This window comes from Rutilus rutilus (genome assembly GCF_951802725.1).
Source record: "Rutilus rutilus genome assembly, chromosome: 12".
Classification (NCBI taxonomy): domain Eukaryota; kingdom Metazoa; phylum Chordata; class Actinopteri; order Cypriniformes; family Leuciscidae; genus Rutilus; species Rutilus rutilus.
The window spans coordinates 26,083,781-26,111,350 of NC_140217.1; the positions used below are offsets into that span (position 1 = coordinate 26,083,781).

The 27,570-nt window shown below is 37.6% G+C and overlaps 1 protein-coding gene across 1 annotated transcript in view; it reads right to left on the minus strand.

The window, feature by feature from the left end:
• Nucleotides 1-3,630: 3,630 nt before the first annotated feature.
• Nucleotides 3,631-27,570, minus strand: part of raver2 (ribonucleoprotein, PTB-binding 2) — a 65,774-nt gene continuing 41,834 nt past the window's right edge. Inside the window, exons 5-15 of the mRNA XM_084426773.1 lie at nt 22,631-22,751; nt 21,885-21,967; nt 20,730-20,828; nt 19,998-20,103; nt 19,280-19,593; nt 17,186-17,297; nt 16,772-16,920; nt 10,281-10,382; nt 9,648-9,770; nt 8,168-8,365; nt 3,631-4,819 (exon numbers count right to left, since the gene is read on the minus strand). Coding sequence (XP_084282899.1) covers nt 4,688-4,819; nt 8,168-8,365; nt 9,648-9,770; nt 10,281-10,382; nt 16,772-16,920; nt 17,186-17,297; nt 19,280-19,593; nt 19,998-20,103; nt 20,730-20,828; nt 21,885-21,967; nt 22,631-22,751 — 1,539 coding nt within the window. The 3' untranslated portion in view covers nt 3,631-4,687. The remainder of the gene's footprint in view (nt 4,820-8,167; nt 8,366-9,647; nt 9,771-10,280; nt 10,383-16,771; nt 16,921-17,185; nt 17,298-19,279; nt 19,594-19,997; nt 20,104-20,729; nt 20,829-21,884; nt 21,968-22,630; nt 22,752-27,570) is intronic.

Consider the following 27,570-nt stretch of genomic DNA (forward strand, 5'->3'; position numbering starts at 1 on the left):
CGAATTTTTAGCCTTGCTTTAGCTATATGAATAACGACTAATTCCCATCTGATTATCAGATTATGGTTAATCCTCACACATGGTTCCTGAAAAGGGAAAATGATTAATCTCCCAGGTGGAAGTGTCACGTGGTTTTGCACTGAAGGAATTGTGTTTTAAAGCGTTGCGTTCACATCTACGCCTCCGCGGTGGCCACAATGGAATTGAGAATGGTCAGAGAAGAAAAATGATGAAACGATAACAGACATTTTTCTGCCCTTTAATGTGGATTGCAAAACAATTCCATCTGCTCAAAATTAAACCCAAACCTATTTTCCTCAAAAAGAATGACAACAAAATTGTATGGAACAGGGTACATAAATACACATAAATAAATACTTTTTTTTGTTGTAGTTAAATACTCAGAAGTATTGAGCTCTGAAACATCTACTGAAAAAAAGAGAAAACAGTTTTTTCTTGTATTGCAGGAGTATACGCATGCTTCAATTCCACGGTTTCTAAAAATAGCTTATTCACAGTAAAGCGATATCAATAGAGTTTGGATTATAAAATATTGCAAAATCTCAATTCAAGGTGAAAAAAACAAAACAAAAAAACCCTACAACCTTGTAAACTAAAAAACAGGCTGCAATATGAGTACAAAGCACAATAGTGTTGATAATCCTGCATTTTCGAACAGGTGACTGTACCTTCTACATCATTAAGAGACACTTCAGTATTGCAAAGCTTTGAGATACAAGGGCACACATACACGTTCATAACATTCAGAGGGGTAAAAGTGACTTCGCACCCAGTGGACAGATGTGCGGAATCGGAAAAGTACGTTACAGCCTTGACTGGAAATACAAGGGGAACATCAATATGACCATCAGCAAAAAAATGATAAGAAATACCAGGTTCGTAAATGCAAATAGGCACAATTTTCCATCCTTCAGCTTTCAATAGGAACACTTGAGAGATTCTTTCATTTCATTGTGTAGTTTTCTATGAAAATAACAGGAATAATCAGTCAAACCTAGATTTAGAGCAGTGGTGTGGCTGAAGAACAGGAGAGAGAAGACACATGGGAAGGTGACCGGAAACGCATGTGCTTTATAATCCCTGTAGCGTGTCATTTCGCAACAAATCTTATTTCTGATTACTGAACTTGAGCACAGAACAAGAGACACGTAAACTAAAAAAAAAAACTTATTCTTAACCATTTCTAGTGTTCCCTCGAAAAAACCAAAAGGCCTCTGTGATTATAAATGGTGGGTTTGTGCTGAAAGTGGGACGCAGAGCCTCAGGTACAGATGCAAATTTGGGATTGTCTTTATACTTGTCATAACACAATAAAGCAACATAAATAGGACGCAATAACAGAAGCTCCTCCTCAGATGTATTGTCAGTCTGTTGTGGAGGGGAGAGAATGGCTTTCAGCGAGAGAACAACCAAGTGACAATCACTTCAAAAGTGTAGACAAAAAGAAGGCACGCAGCCTTAATCACAAACGGATGAACGCGCCAGGCAAACGTCTGTGCGACAGCTCCTTTAAGACGATCTGCATCCGACCAGTGATATGCAGCAAAAAAATCCAGTTCTTAATGGGTTTCAGTCAATTTTACCACTAATGATATCTAAACAAGCTCAGTTCAAAGTAAAAGGGATTGTTCAAAATTCTCACTACTCGCCACCCTCATGTCCTGATTCTGTAATCATGAATAATGTTTCAACTGTTTTTGTCTATATAATGAAACTCAATGGGGTCCAAAACAAAATCTGACCTCACTTCCATTGTATGGATCAGTGTTGTTATAGTTAACTGAACTAAAACTATTCAAAAATGAATTGAAATTAAACAAATATTAGATGAAAATCTTAAACGTACAGTATGTAACTTTTTCGCCGCTAGGGGTCGCTAACCTCTTTACAATAACAAAGGCGTAGTTTGATGACGCAACATTTGCTAAGAATTATGGATTTTGTCGTCAACGTCAAGCCGACCGATCTAATAATGTTTATGGATGACTGAATACATCGATGTTTTTATCATGACTGTGATATGACGCAGGTCGGGATTGCTAAGAGACAGCTATCAGCTCCACACGCGACGCGAGTCCCGCGGATATAAAAGGAATATGGACATTTCATTCTACCGAACTACACGCAGAATTACTAACTTAAGGCCCGTTCACACCAAGCACGATAACTATAAAGATAACGATAAAGATAACTATATATGCGTCCACACCAACGAACGATAACGGTCTTTTTATTCTAAGCACGCGCGCGCCCGCCCCATTTTAAATGCGCGAGACCTTTAAATTAGAATGGATTCTGATTGACTGTCAGTGTTTTATCGTTTGACAGCTGGAAAAAAATCGTTCTGAAAGTGATCCCAACGATATCGTTCCTCATATCTTTATCGTTATAGTTGTGGTGTGAACTCTGTTATTCTTTAATATGGAGAACGATTTTTAGAATTATATCTTTATCGTCATCTTTATAGTTATCGTGCTTGGTGTGAACGGGCCTTTACTCACAGGTCAGTTTATTAGACAAATTGTGAGGTAACGCAGCGCTGTTTCACTTGGTCTAACATTACACTATCACACTAAACTGCATTTGAATGTGTTGAAATGTATGTGTTAGTTTGTCTGTATGAGACTAGCAGCTAGATCAACATTAGAATAACATACAGATCATATTCTAACATTTTATCATTGTTGAACTATATAACATTGATTAGTTTTATGTAAATGTGCTCACCTGTTTAATAAAGTAGGCTACATGTAGGAGCGGTCGAAGTCTTAATATTACTGTATCTATGGGAGCTCTAGGCATCTCGAAAACACAGCGCTGATATTGATTCTCGTTTTAGTTCTCCTTTTTTATCCAAAGTCTGCTTGCCATGGTCCATATTGTGTGAACGAAACAACAACAGCGTGCAAATAGACATTGCGAACTACACAGTTGTCCAAGTCTGTCGCTTTGGTTACTATCAGAGGGCTCTGGTTGCTATGGCAGTACGAGCGGAAACCAGGGACAACGCGGATATGACGCCATTGACGGCGACAAAACGGAAATAAAGAAACGGGACCACTGATCAGTGAACGGGACGCGTCTTCGAATTAAATTACAAATTTCTCCTGGTTTGAAAGTTGTTGGAAACAGTCGGGATAATGTAAGTACACAACTAAAAAAATATATATAACATAGATATAGTGATTTTTGCTATTTTTAAAGCAAAAAAGTTACATATTGTGTCTTTAAACTTGTACTAAAATTGCTATATAAAAAAAAGAAGCTAAATAGAAAAATTAAAAGTCAAACAAAAACATTACAGGCACTTAAATGGAAAATTAAAATGAATATATAAAAAAACGAATTAAAAATTAATAAATACTATGATGGTATATAAATAATACAAAAAAAAAAAAAAAATTTCCACAGAATAAAGAAAGTCTATGTTTTGAACAACATGAGGATTGAATAGCAGATTTTTTATTTTTTTTTTTTTTTTTACATTTTTGGTGAACTATTCTTTCATTTGTTCCATTGGGAGACTTGAGGCACTTGTTAGTATCTAAATTTAGACAAAAAAAAGATGCATTATCTTAATATCTCACTTAATTTGCCTCATCTTTAAAAAAAAAAAACATTTTTAACTTAAAGACTGATACAGATTAAAAACAGGATTTTCGCAGCATAAAATCACCAGAATAATACTCTCTCCAATAAAGATGTGAAGAGATTAAACCACAGAATAACAGATGACTAATATCCATATAAAGGCATTATGCTAGATTATTACCATGTGGGTGTTTGCATCAGGACGTTTTTGCCAGGTGTCTATCCTATACGTAGCATCCTTCCGACAGATTATTACTACTACTATGGTGATATATTATTACTGTTAATGTTATTGAAAACAAAGCACTGGCAGCATTGTAGCTGAAGGTTGTGGGAAGGTCACCTTAAAGTATGTGGTAGTAGTTTGTCCAGAGAAGGTAGAGGTTATTGCCTTAGCCATGTCTTCTCTGAGCGCCGTGTTTTAAGGCTCCTGCAGCGTTCAGTTCATGGCTGATCATTCCTACAGATACAGCAGTATGTACAGAGACACGTTAAAGATTAACTGTCAAAAGATATGAACGTGCGATGTGCAGTTCCTGGACGCTTAGGAAAGCGGATTGATAGTCAAGATAAACAATGACACATTAAGCAAGACGTAATATTAATAATATTTTCAATGTCTGTACACCCTGTAAAAAATACACTAATTTTGCAGAATATACAATGTACATTGGCTAAGCCCTACCCTGTCAGGGAAAAAAAAAAATCTTTGAAAATCGTTATTCTCTGAGTGTAGCTCTATCTTTATCAGCCCTTAACCGGTAGTACAGTAAAACACGGGACACGAAAGCCCCCCCTCAGGAGTGGAATGGTACGCCCCACCTGCGAGAGAGGTAAAAAGGCAGAACAGAAAATACCAATTAACTAAACACAATCTTGAGAGGTCCTGCCTAGTGTCGGACAGAAATAAAAACAGTACCCAGATACACAGAAGGTTCAAGAAGGGGAATAAACCTCCTTCTGCACAATAAAATGTACAATCTTTTCATAAATATCAGTTATGGACTAAAAGTTAAGGCCTGGACATGACAGTGACAACATAACAGCTAGGTGTGAGAGCGAGTGCGAGTGCGAGTTAGATCCTCTTCTTCTTGAAGTAGTCTGCGTAATGGCCTCCAAGACCCTGTGAGTGTTGGCCTACATACTCTGATGTCACTTCCTGTGTAGGCAGTGTCGGGTATTCTCGCTTTTGCCCTCTAGCCTGACTCTAGGAGAGAAAGAAAGAGAGGTGCATTATAACAGAAGGAATTATAGTGATTATGATGATTTCACCTGTTTGCTGCTGCTGATGATGATGATGATGTACGTGACTCACTATTCACTGTATGTTTGAGTTTGAGTGACATACAGTAAATGACTGACGGGTTTTTTGTGTTCCATACAGTAAATGAGTGACGGCGTCTCCCTCAGCCCACACACGCGTCTGAGGAATTTTCTTTGACTCTCGCACTACGATAAAGCGCCTATTGTTGAATCAGTGAAGTTAGAGGTGTTTATCTCTCAATGTGTCAGTCTTTTACTTCCAACTGAAGTTACTGCCAGACTCCTACTGGTTTTCATCTTCACACACACACACACACACACACACACACACACACACACACACGCACGTTCAGTTGACTTATCTATCTATCTATATCTATCTATCTATCTATCTATCTATCTATTGTTCAACTAATTATATTAGTTATATCTATCATTTTATTTATCAATTGTTCTATCGTTTAATTAATTATATTAGTATTATTACCTTACTTTCCTTTAATGGGGTTTATAGTAGAAAAACGTAAAATATCACATTTGCACCAATTATGACTGTTATATTATATATATATATAATATAATATCAATTATATATAACACCAATTATATATATATATAATGTCCAGGTAGGTAAAACCATGTGTAAATATGCATGTGCATATGCATATATGTGTATATATATGTTTGTATGTATGTGTATATATATATATATATATATATATATATATATATATATAGGCCTATATATAGATAGATAGATATAGACAGATATAGATATAGATACCGATATATAGATATATATAGATATAGATATAGATATAGATAGTCCAGGTAGGTAAAACCATGACTGTGCATGTGCATATATACACTCACCTAAAGGATTATTAGGAACACCTGTTCAATTTCTCATTAATGCAATTATCTAATCAACCAATCACATGGCAGTTGCTTCAATGCATTTAGGGGTGTGGTCCTGGTCAAGACAATCTCCTGAACTCCAAACTGAATGTCAGAATGGGAAAGAAAGGTGATTTAAGCAATTTTGAGCGTGGCATGGTTGTTGGTGCCAGACGGGCCGGTCTGAGTATTTCACAATCTGCTCAGTTACTGGGATTTTCACGCACAACCATTTCTAGGGTTTACAAAGAATGGTGTGAAAAGGGAAAAACATCCAGTATGCGGCAGTCCTGTGGGCGAAAATGCCTTGTTGATGCTAGAGGTCAGAGGAGAATGGGCCGACTGATTCAAGCTGATAGAAGAGCAACTTTGACTGAAATAACCACTCGTTACAACCGAGGTATGTAGCAAAGCATTTGTGAAGCCACAACACGCACAACCTTGAGGCGGATGGGCTACAACAGCAGAAGACCGGGTACCACTCATCTCCACTACAAATAGGAAAAAGAGGCTACAATTTGCATGAGCTCACCAAAATTGGACAGTTGAAGACTGGAAAAATGTTGCCTGGTCTGATGAGTCTCGATTTCTGTTGAGACATTCAGATGGTAGAGTCAGAATTTGGCGTAAACAGAATGAGAACATGGATCCATCATGCCTTGTTACCACTGTGCAGGCTGGTGGTGGTGGTGTAATGGTGAGGGGGATGTTTTCTTGGCACACTTTAGGCCCCTTAGTGCCAATTGGGCATCGTTTAAATGCCACGGCCTACCTGAGCATTGTTTCTGACCATGTCCATCCCTTTATGACCACCATGTACCCATCCTCTGATGGCTACTTCCAGCAGGATAATGCACCATGTCACAAAGCTCGAATCATTTCAAATTGGTTTCTTGAAAATGACAATGAGTTCACTGTACTAAAATGGCCCCCACAGTCACCAGATCTCAACCCATTAGAGCATCTTTGGGATGTGGTGGAACGGGAGCTTTGTGCCCTGGATGTGCATCCCACAAATCTCCATCAACTGCAAGATGCCATCCTATCAATATGGGCCAACATTTCTAAAGAATGCTTTCAGCACCTTGTTGAATCAATGCCACGTAGAATTAAGGAAGTTCTGAAGGCGAAAGGGGGTCAAACACAGTATTAGTATGGTGTTCCTAATAATCCTTTAGGTGAGTGTATGTTTGTATGTATGTGTATGTATATATAGATAGATAGATAGATAGATAGATATAGATAGATAGATATATAGATATAGATATGTAGATAGATATATAGATAGATAGATATATAGATATAGACATAGATATATAGATATAGATATATATAGATATAGAAATATATATAGATATAGATACATATATATGCACAGTTATGGTTTTACCTACCTGGACATAATAAAAAATTATCTGGTTGTTAGCAGGTCTTAAAATGAGGTAAATACAACATCACATGACATATTACACCTTGTCATTATTTGTTTAACAAAAATAAAGCCAAAATGGAAAAGCCATGTGTGACAAACTAAGTACACCCTATGATTCAGTTGCTTGCAGAGCCACCTTTAGCAGCAATAAGTGGAAGAAATCATTTTCTGTATGACTTTATTAGTCTCTCACATCGTTGTGGAGGAATTTTGGCCCGCTCTTCTTTACAACGTTGTTCAAAGTTCGCCTAACTTGGCGCTGTGCATTACGGCCAAACATCTCCACTTTGGTCTCATCTGTCCAAAGGACATTGTTCCAGAAGTCTTGAGGTTTGTTCAGATGCACCTTTGCAAATAAGCCGTGCTGCCATGTTCTTTTTAGAGAGAAGGAGCTTTCTCCTGGCAACCCTTCCAAACATGCCATACTTGTATAATTGTACTGCCATGAACTTTAACATTTAAAATGCTAACTGAGGCTTCGCTAAGATCATTGCTGATGTCTTCCCTCCTTAGCATTGTGTTAACACACACCTGAATGCTCCAGACCAGCAAACTGACAAAACTTCTGCTTTTATAGAGTTGGTCATGTTTGCTGATGATAAACTAATCAAAGGAATCTGGTTAGCAGCACCTGACTGCTACATACCCGCTTATTTCCTGTGGAAGCAGTAAGGGTGTACTTATTTTGTCACACATGGCTTCTCCAGTTTTGACCTCAGTGTTGTTATGCGTTATGCGTCACTGACCTTCTTTGCCCTCCAAAAATTCACCAAATTTTCACTAATGTGACAGCTCCTTAACCTTTTCAACTAAAATGATATTTTGTCCTGGAATCTAAACGTGTAATCTTTCAGGTGTCTGTTTTAGTCCTAACATGTGTATTTCAGACAGGTCTCATGCTATGTGGTTTGTCTAAGTTCTCTTTATCTCACACGCACTTTATGAAGAAAGACACACACTCACATAATAGTAGTTGTTCCAGTCGTTGGCTGTGGGTACAGCGGGTGTGTGTGTGGCAGGGCTGGCCGTGTGCGTGTGCGTGGGTGTGATGAAGCCTGGCATGATGGGAAGGGCACTGTAGGTGGGCAGCAGGGTCTGAGCACTGCCATTCAGAGAGGTGTGCAGAGGTGCACTCAAGGGGGTCTTCACCACCTCCACCTCCTATTGAGAGACACGTAGACATCATCAAACATTTATACACTTATACTGTATCTATCCAAATGCAACACACACTATTCAAATTACAGGTCTCTCTCTCTCACACACACACACACATAGGCCCAGCTGCTGTGCTGAGGAGTGATTGAGTGGTTTCAGCAGGATCTTATGTCCTAAGAGTGTCATGAGACTAAGTGAGGAATGTGTGTCTGACCTGTAACACCACCTGCCACCACATTTACATAAGCTCATACACCCAACACAAATACCACCAACACACAAAGATAAACTACTACCACCACACCAAATCCATACAGTATATTGTGGAAAAAGAAAATATATTTAAGACTGCACTATTTCTAGGCCAATCAATCAAAGGTATTCTGAAATGTTTCAGTTTACTGTAAATATATATTTGTATTGAAAAAGGTATTCAGTTAGCTTTATGACCACAGAATGCAGCGATTGACAAATCATAATAATGTCTATAGACATATACTACCCCCATTCAAAAGGTTGAGGTATGATTTTTTTAATTAATTAATACTTTTATTACTTTTTTTAAATACTTTTTATCAGTATTTATACTTTTGTTCAGCATGTATGCATCACATTTTCCCACAAAAATACTAAGCAGCACAACTGTAATAATAAGAAATGTTTCTCGAGCACCAAATCAGCATATTAGAATGATTTCTGAAGGATCACGTGACACTGAAGACTGAAGTAATGTCTGCTGAAAATTTTGCTTTTCCATCACAGGAATGAATTATATTATTACAATAGTATATTAAAATAGAAAACAGTTATTTTACACTTAATAATATTATATAAATTGTATAATAACAGTTTTATTTTTTTTTGGTTTCATATGCATGCTATTATGGAAGAAAAACAATCAGTACAGATTTTTAGTGTTGCTGAATGCATACAGTTTATATACTGTATATGCCCACAGAGAAATGAAAGTCTAATTTCTGATCTATTTTTGGTCTGTGACAACATGTACGATCTGCAGTAAGTCAAAGAGTGATCCGTCATAAAGAGAGGCCGTGTCAACCACGAAACACTTAGACGCAGTGGAAGTCGAGGAACTACGGCTGTAATTCTTCCTCCAGAGAGTGTGTGATGTTTGGGCAGCATGTTAACTGTCTAGCATTTCTGCTGCAGTGTATATGTGTATTTCTGCACAGTCTGTAGGTTTTGAGATGGACAGAGATGTACACTGTAAAGTGAGCATGATTAAGCATGATATGTTTCAGTGTGTCTGTGTAGTGTACAGTACCTTGCTGACATCTCGGTGCTGGTAGACTTGAGCAGCTGACTGGCTCATCTGCGTCTGAGAATAGTACTGACTGACAGCATGCATGTAGGAACTGTAGTCACCATACGAGGAGGTGACCACCACCTGTGACACAAACGAACACAAATTTATTATCGTGGTGGGGACTTTCCATTGACTTCTATTTTTTCCTCCTGAGTTCATGATATTTTCTATCCCCTAACTCAAACTTTTGTTAGTAGAACCCCTTTGACCTATAGTTTGCTTGAAGTACCACATGAGATGTTAATACTTCAATAATATACACCATGGCTTTTCAATGTCGGTTAATGGTCACATGACATGCAGGTAATCAAATCAAATATATTATATTTTTATAACTGATTATCAGTTTCTCATTAACTCACAAACTCCCTGCAGTTCCCTCACGAACCTTCAGGGGGTTTGTCAACCCAAGTTTAGGAAATCCTGCTTTAACCTTTTTTACATTTTCATAAATACATTATTTAGTATGTTTATCATGCCGTTTTCCTCAAAGAGACAATGTAGATCATTTCAGGGTTGTTTTTTTTGTAGAAAAATACAATGTAAAATGGGCACTTTACTTTAGTATTGTCCCTTGGTATGTGTGTTTACCTGAGGTTGCTCTTTTGCACATTCAGTAACTGCAGCCGTCTCTTGGCTTGTGTTTCCATAGGTCTGTGCTTGGTAGTGTTGGTACCACTGCTGCATGGCCTCCTGTCACACAGAGAGTCAGAGACACAGATCAGAACCAACAGAACAGAATAAAATACAGTCAGACACAGCTATAACAGCGATCTATAAAGGAATCAAACACGTCTTGACTGTCTTAAGGCCCTGTCGCCCTGATATACAGCAAGGGAAATGGAAGAACAAACTGGTGTGACACAGTCGGCTTTTGTTGCCGCTAGTTCTTTGATGTCGGTTTGGTGTGTCTGGGCCTTTACTGACATTTCTCACTGACTTTAGTCGCAGCCTCAGATGACATACGCAGTCTATTCACTGACTATTCAACAAAATGGCAATAGTTTTCTGACTTTATAGGATTTTTCAGGAGTCCATCAGGCAAAAAATGTGTGCTTAAAAGGTACAGGGTGGCTCCAGTGGTCAATGTCCAGCGGAATTGGGCTGCTTTTAAGTTTTTGCCGCGGGTAAAAAAAAATTCCGCAGGTTGATTTCCGCCCTCTTAAGTGCTCCAACACCCCCAAAACACCCCCCAGACATACAAATTCAGTTGAGAATTCCGCCGTCCGATGGTGAAAATCAATGGCTGGATGGCTGGAAATCTGGAACCATTCTGCACATTTCCACCACTGAAAACACAGTTCCATTTTTTTTCCATTCCTAAAACAATGCTGGGCTCGAACCAGGAACCACTAGCGTCAGAGTCAAAATGGAGTGTTTCTGGGTAAGAAGATTTTGGGGAATCATGGTTCATGGCATTGCATCTTTCAAAAACATTGAGTTTTGTAGGAGAAACTAGAAACTAAACTAAATATCCTTGAGCACCAATGACAGGGGTAGACAGCCTTGCTCCTGGAGGGCTACCATCCTGCAGAGTTTAACTCCAACTCCAATTAAACACACCTAAAACAGCTAATCAAGGTGTTCAGGATTAATTGAAAATAACAGGATGGTGTGTCGGAGCAGGGTTGGAACTGAAGTCTGCAGGAACGTAACCCTCCAGAAGCAGGGTTGGCTTCCCCAGCTTTCCATGTAGATCAGACAACTTATTCCTCTCTAAGGGGGTGAACCTTGGACAGAATAAGCATCAAAGTGGACTGGATAGTCCACTGCTGATAGTCAAAAGTCTGGTTACATGACTCTATATGACACTGACAACATTTTATCTCTGCGTTGCATTGTATCTCCTGAGCTGCTTCCTCTTTTCGTCTTCATCTCTTCTCTCCATCTGTCTAACCTTAATGGCCTAATCCGTTTCGCTAGCTTTCTCTTCTACCATTCCCTTAATATATCTCTTCCTTCTCATCTCATTCCCATCACTCCTTTCACCATTCCCTGCTCTCTTTCTCTCTGGACACCTACAGCGTGAAGCACACTGTCTCATTTCACCAAAGCTGGTGGAGTGTGTGGGAGTGTGCGACCAGATGGGACAGACAACTCACAGCCAATCTTCCTCTTCCCTCCTGTCTTCCCCCTCTGCATCTCTCACTCCCCCTTCTCTCACTCCAACTCTCACCCACTCCTTCTCGTATTGTCATAGGAACGCCGGCAGTAATGAGAGGGAGACCCACATTTAAGCCATTTAATCCCACTAAAATTTCTTCCCCTCCAAACTCTCCGCCAGAGAATGAGTAGGGGATCACCCTAAAGACACTGGAATGAATCTGAGAGACTGTGGGAGGAACTGCAACTCTTTCTCCTTCCCTCTCATCCTCTCCTGGAGCACATTTTCCACTCCTCTGCGTCTGCTGAAATCTTTACATTCTGATTTGTAATTCATTTCACAACTTTTTGACAGAATAGTGCAGAGTGGCAGGATATTATTGGGGAGAAAGAAGGGGAATGGGAATCAGAACATGACACAGGGTGGATTCGAACTTGCATCTATGGGATAGCACTGTGTCCTAACCAGGGGTTTGGGTTTGGCTGGTTAGCTTGGGCCAGTTAGCCCGTAGATGCCGTAACTACACCATAAGTGTTGTTATTGTTAACAAAAACTTAAACTATTAACTAAAACTTTCAGAACTTAATTTTAAAAAAGCTGACATATAAATATTAGAAAGGTTGCCTTGGCAACTAACTAAAATGACTAAAACTAATCTTTTGGAGGGTTTTTCTTTTTTCAGGCACCTATTTGCTGCCTTTCACATTTCAGTAAAGTCACTAGGTGAAGGACTTGTGACCGTGTGCCATGTGGTGCTATCGGCTAATCAGCAAAACTTAGAGAATGAAATACAGTCAGACACAGCAATAACAGCGATCTATAAAGGAATCAAACACGTCTTGACTATCTTAAGGCCCTGTCGCCCTGATATACTGCAAGGGAAATGGAAGACCAAACTGGTGAGGTGACTTCCAACAAAATCAGTGCCCATGAGCGAAGATGACATTTAAATCACATAATTCAGGGGGTTCTTGGCCAGCCGAGCCAGTTGCTGACAGTTACCTTACACCAGACCTCCTTGGTCCAAACTAGGTATGATCTGACAAGTTTTGAGTGAGTAGCGATTTGTCAGTGCAGTCACAGATATCAGAAGATATTTGAAGTTTAATGTGAAACGGGACTTAGGGCCAATGAGATTTTACTGTGAGGGTTACAGTGCGCAACGAAGCAGAAACAGAAACCAAGCGATAAACAAAAAGCTCAGTTGGGACAAATAAAAATCAGATTTAAATGGAAGTAACCTAGGACACAGTGGTGCACCACAGCTCCATTCTGATAGAACTCTTTTTGTTCTGTTTTGAACATTCATTTTCTTTATTCCGTATAGACCCATCTATCTCTATTGTACAGCTGAGCATATGGCAGAATTGTTTCCTTTCTCATTCCTCTCGCTCTCTCTGGCTTTCGCTGTCAAATCAGGGGCTCAGTGGAAACCTGTGTTAGAGAGAGGAGTTGTGGGGGATATAATGGGGGAGAAAAGACTTGAGAGAGTGGGCTAAGAGCGAGACAGATTGATGGTTGCAGTGAACACTGGGATTTCTTCCTTTCTCTGACTGTCAGTGTCTGCATTCCACAATTGTCAAACACTTTGATCTGATACAAGATCCCAAGATCACAATCCTAACACCATCAAAAAAGAAAAAAGAAACAGACCAGTGACTGCAACTGTGCCAGTGATGTTGCTGTTTGTATGTAACTGTTATCTAGCTAACAAAAGTATATTCTAAGAACGTTTTGCTAATGGGTCAATGACATGATCAATGCATATTTTTGTCCAATTGCATTATTTCCTTTTAAAATAATTTGATAAATTCATGACATATATCACTTTATTCTATAAAAATATAAAAATTTGAATTAATTTTCAGTACATTCAAATAATAAATATTATTTTATGTTTTGGTATCTTAAACCCCTAAAATGTCAGGTCGAGAAACGGTCCGCACAAATGAACAGACTCAGAAAACTATTAAAAATTGTGTTTTAGTAATAAGAAATTCAAAATCAAATATTATGGCATAATTTTATGCTTTAAAACTTTCATATAAACACATTTTTATAAATATAAGTAGTTTTAAAAATTCTGAGATCATTGAAAAACATTTGTTCGGCAATTAATGCCAGGTGCAAACATAGCTCTTTTATTATGAATTAACAGGGTGATATCAGTAAGAATGATAATGGATCATCCAGAGAACCCCAATTGATCCTTAGCTACTTTCAAATATGGGTAGGTTGGTACACTTTACATGTCAGTGGTACAACCAATGTAAAACTAGGAAAATGCCTATTTTATCATAAACTTATTTATTGTATTTAAAAAATTCTATGTATGAACCTAGAATTTAGCTAGCACAGGCAAACGCTAATACAGGCATCCAAGTAGAACCTTGTTCAATGTAAAATTATCTGCAAAAGTCAGGTGGCGCAACCAGGAAGTCAGTCAGTGTATTTAACTGATATGTACTCACATCAAAATAATTGTTAGGTATGTTGTTTTACAAAACACTTGTGCTGCTATTGAGGTGGGATTCCAGTAAGGTTAGGGACACGTTTGGTGGTATGGTCATGGTTTAAGGGTGGGTTAAGGGTAGGGGTGTAACGATATTCGAACCGAACTGAAAAACCGCGATACACCACCCACGATACGAATCGCGATACTCTCATGGCGTACCGAACACGCCCGCCCCGCCCCCTGCTGTCCGGCTCATTGGACCTCATGTCTTATGTTTACACAACGAATACAGCGCTGCCTAACCACCATTAACTACATTTAATCGCAATAAGCTCAGTGTTTGTTACATTCGATAATAAGCAAGGTGTAATCTTTCAAATTCTGTCTATTTGATCACGAAATTCAAACATTAAATGTCGTTTTGGCGCTCTTTGATGTGGCGTGACAGATCACCGCACTAGGCTCCTCATTTAAAGCGGCAGCGTGGAGCGCGAGTAAACGCGATTCTCTTACTCAGTTACAGAATAAACATGAATGGACACCTGAAGGTGTGTTGAAAGATACAGTATACTTACTGAAAGGCATAATAACCCTTGTAATCGCCTAGCCAGTGTTTCAACAGCGGAAATACGTCAATAAAACACTTAGTTTTTCACATAGCTTTATTTACCTCAGGCAAGTCATTCAGTGTCCACAGCTTGTTAGTTTGCTAAGAAAATAAACTCTTTCACTAAATAAATGCACTATATTAACCTATATATTATATTTTACTTAACCTGTTAATGACATCTTGATTATTTAAAATATCTGTCATGAAAATGACAGCAACTGTGTAAATGATTATATTTCAATAATAAATGAGAGTAAAAATGTTAATGTAAAAACTGCCTTATGTGCAGTTTACATGTTGTCATACAATTTGTTACTTGAGTGTTGATTATTATTATATCTAAAAATAAATAGCAACTGAATTTAGGCTAAAAGTCTAGGCTCTGTTGTTAAGCTTTAATGTTATAGTAATGTGCAAGTAAGGGCTCCTATATAGTTTACAGCATTAGCAGATCATTTTTTTTTTATCCTTGCGAAACGTTTACTTGTGATTGAATTAATTTAAAGACAAGAACACAATTTGTTAATTAAAGCACTGTTTAAAAAAAAAAGAAGCAATTTTAGCTTTCTAAACCCCCCACTCCACCTAAATGAACCGAACCGAACCGAACCGAACCGAGACGTCAAAACCGTGGGACGTACCGAACCGTCAGTTTTGTGTATCGTTACACCCCTAGTTAAGGGGTAGGGGAAGGGCCAACAGTGTAATTATAGATGTCTATCTATAGATACAGAAATTATTACAGATATAATATGCAGACATTTTTTAAATATAAGTAGAATGTACTCAATAAGTGCATTGTATCAGATTATTTATTTCAACGTTAGTACATGCTAGTTAAAGACGCTTAAAGTGGGACTGAGAACTCAGCATGACACAGGGAGCGCATTAAAGATTACCCGACTGTAAGAGAAGCATATCTTGCAAAAAGAAAAGAGAGGTGAGGAATCTTGTTTAGTAATTTTTATATAGTTAAAATGTATGCATGTTTGATATTTTAATAAAAAAATTGTGTGTTCCGAATGTGATGTCAGGAGACTTATTCTGTTATTGATCAATTTACCAATTTTACTTCAACAGAGACTGTTGACTGAAACACTTGGATTTGTATTTTATTTTTTATATATGACTGAAATAAAAAATCCAGTATTTAGCATATTCCCTGTCATTCACCCCACAATTTTAATTCTGTCATTTTTTTAATCTGTAATTCTGTCATCTCAAGTTGTTCCAAACATGTATGAATTTCTTTCTCCTGCTGAACACAAAATATATTTGGAAGAATGTTGGTAAGCAAACAGTTGACGTACGCCATTCACTTACATAGTATGGAAAAAATGTACTATGGAAGTCAATGGCTACCATCAACTGTCTTGGTTACCAACATTCTTCAAAATATCTTCTTTTGTGTTCCATGAACGAATTACAAATAATGTTTTTGTGCTAACATTTTGAGAACATTATTAATGACCAGAAAACTTTAAATGAACATTAATGTTACTGGAAGAATGTTTGCTCATAATTTTGAGAGAACCTTGCCAGAAGGTTAGCTAAAGTTCTGAGAATGTTCCCTGTTAGCTGGGTGTGTGTATTGTATACTACTACATTTTATTAGTATATTCCTCCAGTCTTCAGTGTCACATGATCCTTCAGAAATCATTCTAATATGTTGATTTCTTGCTCAAGAAACATTTTTTGTTATTATCAATGTTGAAAACAGTTGTGTTGCTAAAACTATCCAGGGTTCAACAAAAATATTTGTCAAGATTCTTTAATGAACAAAAAGTAAAAAAAAGAGAGAAAAAACACCCAGCATTTATTTGAAATAGAAATCTTCAGTGTAAATGTCTTTGCTGTCACTTTTGATCAATGTGTGTGCATTTTAACATGTGAATTGCAGGTGTTGTAGTTACCTGTGTGTATTGCTGAGTGTATTGTTGAGTGTATTCTGCAGGAGTGGTCTCTGCGCTGTATTGACTGGGTGGGTGGGTGTTAGGCGGCAGGACTGTGCTGTATGTCCCAGTGTGCGCCTGCACAGTCTGAGGTTTACTGTTGCAGGGTGCTAAAGGAGACACAAAAATACTGATGTAAATCATGGCCTGTTCAGGGACACCTATTTAGAACATCTCTCATACAGACAGTCTTTATCTTCTCTGCTGGAGTGGGCTGCAGCCCATCTGGCTGTGGCCTTGAGCAGGGAGAGACAAGACAGCCATACACTGTAAATATTATAGTTGAAAATAGAGAGCTGACAGAGAAGAGATACATTCCAAGGTCTAGCAGAAGTGAGTCATCTTCAGTGTGTGCCGTTCTGATCGTGCACGTACCTTGCAGTACCACTCCAGGAAGCACACTAGCCAGGTTTAGATACGGGTTGGATGGCAACTTCACTTCTTTAGGAGGGTCTCCCAACAGAGACGTCTGACAACTGGACTGACTCTACAGAAAGAGATAAAGAAAGCGAGAGAGACACGTTGAGAAGAGCAGCAAAACAGTATGCTACAGTTTTTTAGATGTTAATCTGGTACATCACTGAGTTGCTCACATATAGACCACACAGTGAGACTGAAATGTCCTCTACTTCTCCAAACTCAGAGCATACAACTATAAAGATAACATGAAACATCTTTTGCAATATATTCGCCACTAGATGTAAGTGAAACTGACAATTCAGAAATAAATAATGTAGAGTGGTAAATTGAATGTAAATTGATTTTAATTGAGGTATTTGTGAAAAGTGGGCTATTACTGGTTATCAATTATAATATTATGTAAGCAATAAAGTACAAGAGGCTGTGACTATATTCAAAACAAAACACAGTCTTTCTTGCAGAGAGATCCATCCACATACTCTTCTGATTGGCAGTAATTTTTTATTGATTTTGTCGCGTTTCGTGTGTCGCGTCTCGTGTGTATAATAAATAAACACGGCTAACAACCAATCAGCATCAAGGACCAGAACAATCCGTTTTATAATGTATTATCTATTATTGTACAGTGTATTATTATATAATATTATATTATATGTTACTGGTAAATATACAATAGGGATGTCACGTGAGGAAAAATTCACACCAGTATTACTGATAACAGCGGGGGTTGTGGGGGGGGCTGGGGGATCACTTTTAACTTTCTCGCGATCACGCACCAAATCCTCTGCCATGCTACTTTCGCTTTTAAATTCGCGATCACGAGTTCTCTGTGTATATAGGGCAATAATTAGCAGGGTTTTGCTGTATGGGCCTATAATTATATATATATATATATTGTTTTCCCCAACTAAATGATTGGTTGGAAATTCCAAGTCTTTAGAATCCATACGGTACCTTTGTCACTACCCACTTTGCTTTTTCTTTCACAGATTTCACAAATAAACAGCAATCCAAGAGTAGGAATGAAATGGAAAAGTACTGGCACAGAGTCTGGTATTCATCTTTAATCCAGTCACATAGAAGACAGAGCTCTCCATTAGCTGTGTAGAGTAATGCACGAGTAATCAGAGCCTGCAGCACTAGTGGTCTGTCATTAAGGCTCAGAACTCTGTCAGAGTCTGTACTGAGCTCTACTAGGTGGCTGAGTGCTTGCGTCTGAATAAAGACACCTCCAGACAGAACAATGGAAATGGAGTTCTAGGAGTTCTACAGAAGCACTTCAGACAGAATCACAAGTACTGTATAAGCGAGTGTGTGCGTGTTTATATTCAGCGTTCAAAGTGTAAAAGTGCACCCCCTTTGTTGTTTTATATATGAAGAGTTCAGATGCAAAAGCCTCTAAGTGCCATCTGAAAATTTCTTCTAGAATGGTCATTTTTATCAAGCTCATATATTTAAGGTCAGTAATTTCACTTAAATGACAATTAATAGGCAATTTTCATTGCCATTTAAGTGAAATTACTGAACTTAAATATACAAGCTTGATAAAAATGATCATTCTAGAAGAAAATTTCAGATGGCACTTAGAGGCTTTTGCATCTGAACTCTTCATATACTGTAAACTGTTTATATAAAAAAAACTGTACAAACATTAATACTGTAAAATACAATTTCTTCTAACAGATGTAGAAGTCTTTAGTTTTGATCAATGTCCTTGTTGAATAAAATTATTAATTTCTTTAAAAAAATTATTTTGTATATAATTAACTATATATTTCGTCGCTAACAGGCGGAAACCTTGTATCTCCATATCATATTTTTTACTATTGGTCACTCTGTGTTTTGCAAATATTTAACCAATGAAAAGTATTAAAAAGAACATGTGACTAAACCTTGTATCTCCATTGGATATGGTTTTTGAACAACACAAACGTGAGTAAATGATACATTTTAAAGTCTAAGTGAATTATTCTCATTAAGTCTCAGAGATTTTGTCATTTTTTGATCTTGAGGTGAGAAATTGGAGAAGCAGAAAGCAACCAGGCTTACCGTGACGGCAGTACTAGTCTGCACACTTGAACTGTGGTGGTTGGCTGGAGCTTTGTGTGTTGTGCTCCCCAGCAAAGGTCCCAGACTTTGTGTGTTAATCCCAGAGAGGAAGTTGTGAAGCTGTGTTTGGGAGCTTAAAGATCCCCCTGCGGTTCCTGGTGGTGCAGGCTGTTTCTCCGGAGCCAGGCATGTCGCATTGACTCCGTTCTGATCAGAGACGGAACTCGCATGTGAACGCCCAGGTATGTGTGACACCATTCCAGCCCCAGAGTTTCCACCCTGGGATGTGACTGGAGAGGAGTCTTGGCCCAACTCTAAAAAACAGAGAACTTTGTCAAACTTTTGTAGTAAAAAAAACCACGTTTAGCACCCAAAGCAAATAGTTCATACTCTGGAAAACCTTCACAGTTTAGCATTTCAATTTCTCCCTCACTGTAACACCTGCATGGCACTGATATTCAAATAGAAATGACCCTGCACAAAGACATACTCTTCAAAGGTGTTTAACGCTTTGATTAATGCCTTTGCACACCAAACAGACACACGTCTGTATAAAAGCACAAAGAAAGAACTACTAATTGAAGTGGCAGCCTCGCACTGCTTATAATGGGGCTTTCAAACAGTTTGAGGATTTGCAATGCAAATGTCTTTCCCTGCAGTAGCGAATGAGACCTTTGGACCAGGCTTGAGGTCTGCAAGGTTGACCAGAAGCTCTCACCTGTGGGAGAATCTCCCAGCAACCCCTTCCCCAGAGGAACCTGTGTTCGAAGACCCAGAACTTTCTGCAGGAGCAGCCGGGATGGGTCACCTAAAAGACCCTGGACCTGGGAGGAAATGAGAGAGCGATGAAGGAGAAAAAAAAAGCAGTCAGGCCATTATAGGGTCATGTAACAAACAAGTGAAAGATGAAGTACACACAGATGAGATTATTATGGCTGCAAAAATGCACATTGCAAACCAAAACACACACATGCATTAAAGGAGATTTATGTCAGCGTTATTATTGCATGAATTATTGTTCTATTATTATTTAATTTTTTTCATGTACATTTTCCAGCACAGATGGCATTATTATTCTTTAACCAGAACCTCAAATTTGCATTAAAAATGCCAGCTGGATTTATGGTTCTAATACTTCTCTATATAAATAAATATAAATAATGCCTTTCTGAACATAAACTGCAGTTTTCTCATTATTTACAAAGGGATTTAATGCAGACCAATAATATCTTTGCAAAAAAAAGAAAGAACTGTGAACACAATTTAGACTGTTGTTGTATAACATGCATTATTTTGCTGGTAAGTGTACTGTAGTGATGTATTTCTTTTGTTATGGGTATGATGAAACACGTGAACACACACACACACACACACACACACACACACACACACACACACACACACACACACACACACACACACACACACACACACACACACAGACACTCACATTAGTGATTTGCTTGTCTTTGATCTGTAAAAGCTGTTGTTGGGCCATCTGCATGTGAAGAAGATTCTGCAGAACAAGACCATTTCCAAGAATGGCAGACTGCATGAAAGATAGAGAGATAGATAGATTGCTATACATGCTTTTCTATTTATCTGTGAAGTAGCTGCCTATTCACAACATATTTCCCTCTAAGGTGTTCTTCTTTGCTGTACTATAACCATTTTATCCATGATCGGCAACTTTACATCTTTAGGGTGTTTCTTTAACTATGAGCACCTTTGCTTTGTGGACTTTGATTTCGTGGATTTCTTGACTTGTGGAAATGAATCTCCCTTAAAATAAACCTTTCAAACTCTCACTAGTTTAGACCGTCTACTTAAAATGTCCAATAGTAGATATTAACTATTCTGCTGTGAATTATTCTGCTGCAGAATTAACTACACGTCACTATTCATTTGGTGGTGGAAGTAATGGAAATGACATGTGAAATATTTTATATGAAATAAAATGGTAAACTCCTTTGTATTGCTAAAGGTAATTTCATTGGTACATTAGCATTTTTTTTTTTATTCTATATAAACAAAACTAAATTGTATTTTGACATTTTTTACATATTCTGTTCACAAGTGACATTTACCTTCTCATGTCAAGCATGCACTTGAAACCACAATAAACAAAATTGTTCAATGTGGGGGAAATGATGCCACAACTCAGAGACAGTCATATTTAAAAATAAATAAATAAATAAATAAATAAATAAATAATAATACATTTTCAAAAAATGAATACTGAAATTATTAATGTTTGTTACATTCTTTTAGGTTATTATGGACCTAAAAAGGTAAAAGGTTTTTTTTTTTTTTTTTTTTTTTTTTCAGTTTAAGAATTCAAATCTGGGTCATTGGTAAAACAATCAAATCTATATATTAAAGGCATTTGGAAAGTTAGCACAAGTAAATGATGAATGCATCATAAAAGTTTCCAAAAAAAGTAAAAACGTTTTAATGTGACCATATAACAAAAAGAAAGAAGTTAAAATATGTTAGTTTTAATAAAATCCAACCCTTAAATATACAACATAAGAACCTAAAGTCAAAGAAACACCCCATCAGCATTAAGTCAGTCTTGCGGGTGATTTAAAGAGAAAGCATGTACCTGCTGTGCTTTTCCTAACTGTAGCAACGCTGCAGTCAACGGTGGACGCAGGAAGGGGAGATTGTGAGGTCGGCCAAACTTTCCTGGTGGGAAACCATTAGATAAACCAAATGAGTGGGACAAATAAGAGAGGAAATAATGTGAAAAGAGCCTGTAAGCTCTCAAAATAAGAGAGATGGACAGCAGAAAGTATGTGGACGATACTGGCGACCCATGATTTCGTCATTCCAAAATTCCAGCTTCAGTACTAATGGCAAGTTGCTCCGGAATAGGTAGAGAAGTTTAACATTTAATCATGTGCTATATTTAGTGTTGTAATTGTGTGTTCTCTTTAAGCTCTGGCCTCCACTTCTTCCTCAGCTCATTTATTCTCCCACCCAATGAAAAGTTCATTTTAATATATGATTAGGCTTTCATCAAGAGGAAAAATCTGCTCAGAATCTACAGCACTGGTGATCACTGTTACACACACACACATATGCAGAGACATGAGAGATATTTCATCTCAAAAACTACAATCCTCAGCGCCTGTACAATGCCTCTGTCAAAAAAAGTACTTAAACGTTTTACTCATGAATATTCAATAAATTATTTGGCTAATAAGTAAAGAGACACTTAAGAGAGGCACAGAGAGAGAGAGAGAGAGAGAGAGAGAGAGAGAGAGAGAGAGAGAGAGAGAGAGAGAGAGAGAGAGAGAGAGAGAGAGAGAGAGAGAGAGAGAGAGAGAGAGAGCGAGAGCGCGTTACCTCCTCGTTTGGCGTTGGGGTAGGGTCTCATAAGGACCTGGAGAGCAGCAGGATTGGTCATACTGTTGAGGAACTGGGCCAGATTGGGTTCAGGCAGTAAACCTTTCTTATTGCTCAACATCTACAGGAGCACACACATAAGACAAAGATAAAACAACAATTCATTATTTTATTATAAAGAAGCATATCCAAGCAATTATTATTGTTAACACATTTTCTCCAATTTTTTTGTCAGTTTAAACATCCTTAAATAAGAATAATTTACTCGAATCAAATCTTTTTTCTAATATTATTGTAAATTTTAGAAGCTATCGATTGCAATTTGTTTCAACTCGATAGCTATTATGGTTGCTGAGAAATTTGCAAAAAAATTGCAAAAAACTTTTCCTGGATTTTTTTTGTGCGTTCCCGAGATTAGACCTTCCTTAACATAATGCCGAAAACCCGAAGTCTCTAGGTGGTCTTGGTTGAGGAGTAGATAGAAGTCCAAGATTGGTGCGCACAGACAGAACAGAAATCATGAGTTGTTAATCGCAATTTTGTCCGGTGGAAAATTGCGCTAAAAAGTGGACGCTAAAAAAAAAAAAAAAAAAAAAAAAAAAACCCTATAAACACTATAAAAAGTTCCATACAACTTCTGTATTATATCTTTAGGATGTTTAGAATAGACAAAACTGAATAACCATGTAAAGCCTGACATAAAAAATAGTCAAACAAATATATATGTTTTTAAATGGAACAGTTTATTGAACCCATAGACAAAATATTTAAAATGAAAAAGGAAGAAAGAAATGCATACAGTATGTGTTTTGAGTATCATATTTGACACATCAGGCTCTTATGACCCATGAAAAGTAGTATGATATAGAATATGGAGCTAAAAAAACACCTCTGTTTTTTTTTTTTTTTTTTGAGAGGCTTACTTTGTAGCCTGGTAATACCAAACTCTGCTACTTCGCTTTGCTTCGTAGACAGAGTCTGGCATGGCATAATTGAAAAGCATTTTCTTTCTCGCGGGGAGGCGCTTGTCTGAAGTTTAAAATCATTGGTTCCCGTAAGCCAATCACATAACGTTTGGTTATGGCATGTGTTATGATGCGCATGCTCAGCCGCATCTAACTTCCACTGTAAACACATGTATGATGCGAAAACAAAACCATCGAGCGAAATACCGGAGTGAACATGGCTGTGAACGACTTTTGCAGATTATGTGAAGTAAATCTACGCATCCACGGTACAATCAGTGTCTACGTCACGGCTCTCAGCCCGCCTTCTGTTCGTTGATTGGCCGGCTGTTTTCAGGCCGGAGGAAAACGGAAAGCTATTACGCTGTCTCAGACTGAGTACAGAAGCGAAATGAAATTGAGCGGAAGTAAGAAGTCTGACGTAGTCAGTATAATGCCGCCGCCACCACCACCACCACACCACCAGTATACAAAACACACAGTAATGCAATACAATGATGACTGAGAGATGTGCAATAAATGCTCCTCAGAATCCTCACATTTTGCAAGTTGCTTCAGTTCAGTAAGTGTTTATCTTGAAATATTACTAACAATCTAAGTTATTTTTATGCTTACTTTAGAAAAATCAGTAAAGTTTTCACAGCAAAAAAAAACAACATGTAGCATGACCTGAAGAACATTTTAGAATTATACTAAAAGAGCCTTTATTTGGTAAAAAAGTAGTAAAATTATCAATCAGACGACAACAGGTTTTTCTGATCATGTCTGTAATTTAGAGGCTTTAGAAATGCATCAAATAATATACGTATCAAATATGTTTCGGTAGGCTTTACAGGGTTAAGATGTTTTTTTTTTCCTTTTCATATTTGATGTCTTGTCAAATATTTATCTGGAATGTTTATGTCCCAGCGGTGAGTGAGCATGTGTGACCGTGTGTATTTGTCGGCATGGGGGAGACGCTTGCAGACATGCGGAACCCCTGATTAGATCTCTGATGTCTGCTAGAGGTGTGGATCCATCCCAACACACTCCAACTCCATCTGCTGACTACTACTCCCCCACCCACACAAACTTGTGCACATATACACACACACACACACACACACACACACACACTGTGGTGCTTTCATACTGGAATGGGTGAAGCCAAGGATGTAACAACATATTCAAGAATGAGAGGACATACGTAATAATTTAAGAATCAGGGGAATGTGGTGGTGGTGGTGGCCTTGGGTGAAGCAGCAGATGGGTGGAGTATTTTGGAAGAGGGAGTGAAGAGACAGTTGGCCTATCTCTTTATACGGATGAAAAAAGCAGGGAAAAAAGCATCCCATCATGCCCCCTGCCTAGAGCTTCAGAGATGGATTAGCAGAACGCTCTGTTCCTGATGTGTGCTTCCAAAGAGCCATAAACTACAGCTCAAATGCTCTATTTTCCACACCATTACAAAATTAATTGAATCCATAAACACTGAAACAAAAACATCAGGTGGTTTATACTAATCTAAAGTGTTCTCAAATTTCAGTTCTTAAATAACTGACAGTACAGATATAAACATAAAGCAAATATTATGAAATAAGAGATCAGATAGTGTACGAGGCACTAATTCTTCACCAATTCAGCGCATTTTAGAGGTATAATACAAAGTAATATAAAAGAATTAGGGATGCAGGTTTCGATACCAAAACTGGCATCACACATTTGGATTAAAACTAAATCGTGCACGTAAGTAGTTCCCAACATCATTACAGGAAAATGTCAAGTGGTAACTGTACCGCTGCACTGGAAAAGCTCTACATGTGCATTCTGCCATCAAATGAAAGATAAAATAGGATAGAATGATAATAACTAACATGGAAAATCACATTTTAACAATACATTTTAACAGACACAATTATGCATGAAAATGACTATAATGCCAAGTAATATACTGTATAGTGGGGGAAATAATTATTTGATCCCCTGCTGATTTTGTAAGTTTAAATTTACATTTATTCATTTACAAATGCAACTTACAAATGAGAAGCAGTGAAACTTACAATAGGACAACAATATGCAAGTGCTATGACCCTTCCCAGTTTAATCTAACGCACTACATGTACTCATTTTTTTTAAAGATAATAGATATAGAAGATATATATATATATATATATATATATATATATATATATATATATATATATATATATATGTGTATACAGTCGTGCTCAGAATTAATCATACCTCTGGTAAATATGATTAAAAATGACTGTAAAAAATAAATCTGCATCGTTTATCCTTTTGATCTTTCATTAAAAAAATTGGCAAAAATCGAACCTTTCATTGAAGTAAAAGAATTGAAAGTGGGGGGAAAAATCACATTATGAAATAAATGTTTTTCTCCAAAACCCGTTGGCCACAATTATTGATACCCCTAGAATTTTTTATGAATTATTTTATATATTTTTTATCTCTGAAGTATATTCCCATTAATATTTACCTTTTTTAGCACATCAGGGTGACTAGGAACATGAAATTGTCCAGCTGTGACTTCTTGTTTCACAGGAGTTGAAATATGAGGAAACACAAAGGCCAAATTCCCTTAATCATCCATCACAATGAGTAAAACCAAAGAATATAGTTCTGATGTGCAGCAAAAAATTGTTGAGCATCACAAAATAGAAAGTGGCTGTAAGAAAATAGCTAAAGAATTGAAAATCCCCATTTTGACCATTAGGGCAATAATTAAGAAGTTATAATCAACTAAAGTTATAATCAACTAAAGATGTTACGAATCTGCCAGGAAGAGGATGTGTGTCTATATTGTCTTAATGGACGGTGAGGATGAAAGTTTGAGTGGCCAAAGACTCTCCAAGGATCACAGATGGAGAATTGCAGAGATTAGTTGAGTCTTGGGGTCAGAAAGCCTATTAAAAAAAAAAAAAAACCTACATCACCACATGTTGTTTGGGAGGGTTTCAAGAAAAATGCTCCTCGCTCCTCCAAGAACAAACTCCAGCATATTCAGTTGTCAGACACGACTGGATCTTCAAACGGCACAGGGTTCTGTGGTCAGATGAAACTAAAAAAATAGCTTTTTGGCAGCAAACACACTAGATGGGTTAGGTGAACACAAGGATAAAAAGTACCCCATGTGTACAATTTAATATAACATTGGATCTTTAATGTTGAGGGCATATTTTTCTGCTGGAGGTCCTGGACTTCTTATTCAGATACATGGCATCGTGGATTCTATCAAATATCAACAGATAAAAAATCAAAACCTGACGCCTTCTGCTAGAAATCTTATAACCATGGTTGGATCTTCATTCAGGACAACGATCCAAAACAAACATCAAAATCAACACAAAAATGTGTTAGGGAGTGACCGTCGCAGTTCCCTGACCTGATGAGTGGAGTGAACTGAAGAGAAGAAGCACCAACATGGATCTGGGAATCTGAAGGATCTGGAGAGATTCTGTATGGAGGAATGGTCTCTGATCTCTTGTCAGGTGTTCTCCAAACTCATCAGGCATTATAGAAGAAGACTCAGAGCAGTTATCTTGGCAAAAGGAGATTGCAAAAAGGTATTTAATAAAAGGGTATCAATAATTGTGGCCAACGTGTTTTGGAGAACTGAACCCCCCCCTTACTTTAGAAAATTACATAATCTAAAGTAATATAAAAGTACGGAAGCCCTGAACCGCGACAAAAAAACTAAAACAAAAAATCTGTTAAAAAATTCTCTTACGAGAATAAAGTCTAAATATTTCGAGAATAAAGTCGAAATTACGAGAATGCCGGAATATACTTTACAGGCGAAAACACTTTTCAGACTGGAAGGAGTTATCGAGTTTTATATCAGAGGAAATCATGGGATCGGGCCAAATGATTGGATATAGAATGATGCACTTAAAATGTATCCAGAAAGTATTCACGGTGAAGAGGGAGACAGTACGGTTACTGTTAAGTGTTCTTGGCCCAGATGGCATTGCC